The 2,856-nt window shown below is 36.1% G+C and overlaps 1 protein-coding gene across 1 annotated transcript; it reads left to right on the top strand.

The window, feature by feature from the left end:
- The first annotated feature begins 350 nt into the window (after positions 1–350).
- Positions 351–965, top strand: LOC113278847 (putative F-box protein At1g32420). The gene has a single exon (XM_026527580.1). It carries the CDS (start codon positions 351–353, stop codon positions 963–965), a length of 615 nt encoding a protein of 204 aa, XP_026383365.1.
- Positions 966–2,856: the final 1,891 nt, after the last annotated feature.

The raw sequence follows: 2,856 nt of genomic DNA, 5'->3' as shown, positions 1-2,856 counted from the left end.
AAGAAAGAGAAAGGAGAGAAGAAAACCGATCTGAATTTTTTGATCGAGCATATAGAAAACTTAAAATGTTATTGGTTAGGTGAAGGTTATTTTAGGAATTTTTGAAATACACATCTTTGGTCCCGCACGTGTACAGGACCTGGGCTTAAAAATTTTGGTCCATTTTCATGTTTTCTTTTAATTATGGACCTCTGATTAGTGGGCTTTAATGGGTGGACCTGCCACTAACTAAGAACACTATAATGGTACCTATTGGTAATTCCTAGATAATTTTATTTGATCATCTCTAAGAAAACCTTATTTATCAACACCAAAGCTTGCTTAGAAAGAGATAAAGTTGAAGAAAAATCATGAAGCGATATGGTGATACTTCTAAATTTCCTTCTCTCATGCCCCATCGTGTTATGGGTAATGAATTATTATCTAAGTCTCCTCCTCTTACGAGTTGTACTAGTCATCCTATTGTGGGCAATGAGTTATTACTTTGTGAGATACTGACTAGGGTCCCTGTAAAACCACTCATGAGGTTCAAGTGTGTATGCAAACAATGGTACTCCTTGATACATACATATCGAAGCTTCATCGATTTACACTTCGCACGATCAAAATCATGTAATGTTGCTGGTGGTGATGGTAGTGTCTCCCTTTTTAGGTTTTCGTATCAACTTCGTGTTTTCTCCTCAGTTGAACTATTACTGTCTCAAGGAAGAGTAAAGGATGTTGAAAGGGAAATATCTGTACCAGGATCTTCTCTGGTACACGTTTTTGGAGCTATCAATGGGTTAATTTCTGTAATAGAAACCAGCACATGTTCTGTTCGTGTGTTCAATCCGAGCACGGGACAGTCAACACCTTGGGTAAAATCCATGATTAAACAACAAAGTGAAAATCCACCGGAGGAACTAGCTATAGATGAAGATGGTGATTATGCAACTTACAAGGTTACTTATGGTCTTGGACCGTAGCATTACTTTGGGTATGATCCTGCTACTAAAGAACACAAAGTGGTTATTATGTGGATCAAGGAAATATCCAACTGGCGGGGATATTTATATTCTGAAACTGTATGTGAGGTCATGACCGTTGACGGTAGACATAGCAACAACAATCTATTATGGAGAAGGCTGGATTTATTCCCGCCAACAATTTCACCGTTGGATTTCACTTCATCATCCCTTTACATAAATGGTTGCATTTATTGGCTGACTCACCCATCTAAAACTAAGGAACCTTTGATTGTCGAATTTAATGTCGGGAGCAAAAAAATTAGAGTAATTTCAGTTCCCAATTACATCATTGAAGAAACTCGTCATCCTTATGCTAGTAAGTTGATACAAATCGGTGGTCGTTTAGCTGTGTTAGCTTTGAAGATAAGGTGGGATGATGAGTGTTCTTATCCTCCATTAAATAACAACACATCGATGAAGATGTGTGTGTTATATGATGGCGATGATGTTCAACACAAGAAACTGACAGGTATTAGTAATGCAACAACGTCTACAAGCAGCGCAGGCACTGTTAGAGATTTCTATTGGATAGAAGAGACCTTCATGGTACCGCCTTTTAAATGGAAACCGAAAATGTGTAATTTCATTTTAGCTGTTCCGGATACAGATTTGCTCATCATAATGTCCTTAAAAGGGGATGATCCGTCATTCTATTTTTACGACTGGAGGAAGAAGAGATTTAGCAAGGATGTGCAGTTTATTCTGAAGGATAAAAAGTCTCCCTATCGTGAACCTTTGCGATTTGGGGATTTCATTTACAAAGAAAGCCTCCTTCCTGTGCCCACTAGAGAAGTTTAGACCAATAGGAATCTTGGGTTTGGACTTCTTTTTTGCTGCTTTTGTTGCATCTGAAAGTGTGTTGGTACTCTTTGTTCTTTTGTCTTTTGTTATTAGTGAAAAGTGGCAAATTTGATAATGGATGTTTCTGATTTGATTTGTGTTTATGGTAATCTCTTCTCTTTATGATTTATGTTTATTTGTTTTTGTGGTAAATCCTTAATTTTCTTATTTGTTTACCATCTACTAATTTTTATCATCATCCTATATATTTTAATGCCTGTTCTGTATTTACTGATCAATATCTCTTATTTGGCCGGCCGATTGGAAAAATAAAATAAAAATCTCTTATGTGTTTCCTATGCCTGATCTCTATTTGCTATTATGTGAGTTTTATTTGATAAAATAAAATAAAAATAGATGTACTAAAATTTGGTTAATGTATTTATCTCGTCCTCTTATTTTACTGACCTGCAACTGAAATTTTATTGACAAGCTCCGGTTTTGGAAAATGCAGTTGCGTAATACAATATGAGTTTGATGTTCTAAAAGTTTTTGGTGTTACAGCTTCTGTGCTCAAAATGAGGTTCCGTGTTTTTATACATACGTGGAAGTTCATGACTTCATATTCTAGATGATAAGAAGCTGGGATGTCAACTTGCCGTTAGAGAAGATTTGATTGGCCAATCTGAAAATGATGCTGCTAAGGCTGAGACGGTTCTATTATTTCTGCCTCAAAACATCTATTCTATATCTATCTTACTCGTATGATTTTGATTTTATCATCTCATTCATTGCTGACTTCGTGCCCTTTTTCCCTTTTCTACCTTCCTAGTTGAAGTCTCTGGTCCCATTGGTTAACAGATGTTTACTGATATTTTTCGTCTGGAAAATGTGAAAATACTTGTATTTCATTCGAATGGAAACTTGATATGAGGTACACGACATTGCGACAATGCCTCTGACATGTTGATATAGAGATAACTATGAGTGATCTTCGGATTTCAAAAGATTTTTGTTATAGGGAAAGCTGATTTATTTAGGGGGAAAGCTATTGTTATTAGATATGTAC

Source organism: Papaver somniferum, chromosome 5 (genome assembly GCF_003573695.1).
Source record: "Papaver somniferum cultivar HN1 chromosome 5, ASM357369v1, whole genome shotgun sequence".
Classification (NCBI taxonomy): domain Eukaryota; kingdom Viridiplantae; phylum Streptophyta; class Magnoliopsida; order Ranunculales; family Papaveraceae; genus Papaver; species Papaver somniferum.
This window is presented reverse-complemented; position numbering and strand designations above follow the sequence as displayed.

Bases quoted from the DNA above. Each gene is read 5' to 3' on its own strand.
- LOC113278847 (XM_026527580.1), top strand. From the start codon at position 351: ATGAAGCGATATGGTGATACTTCTAAATTTCCTTCTCTCATGCCCCAT.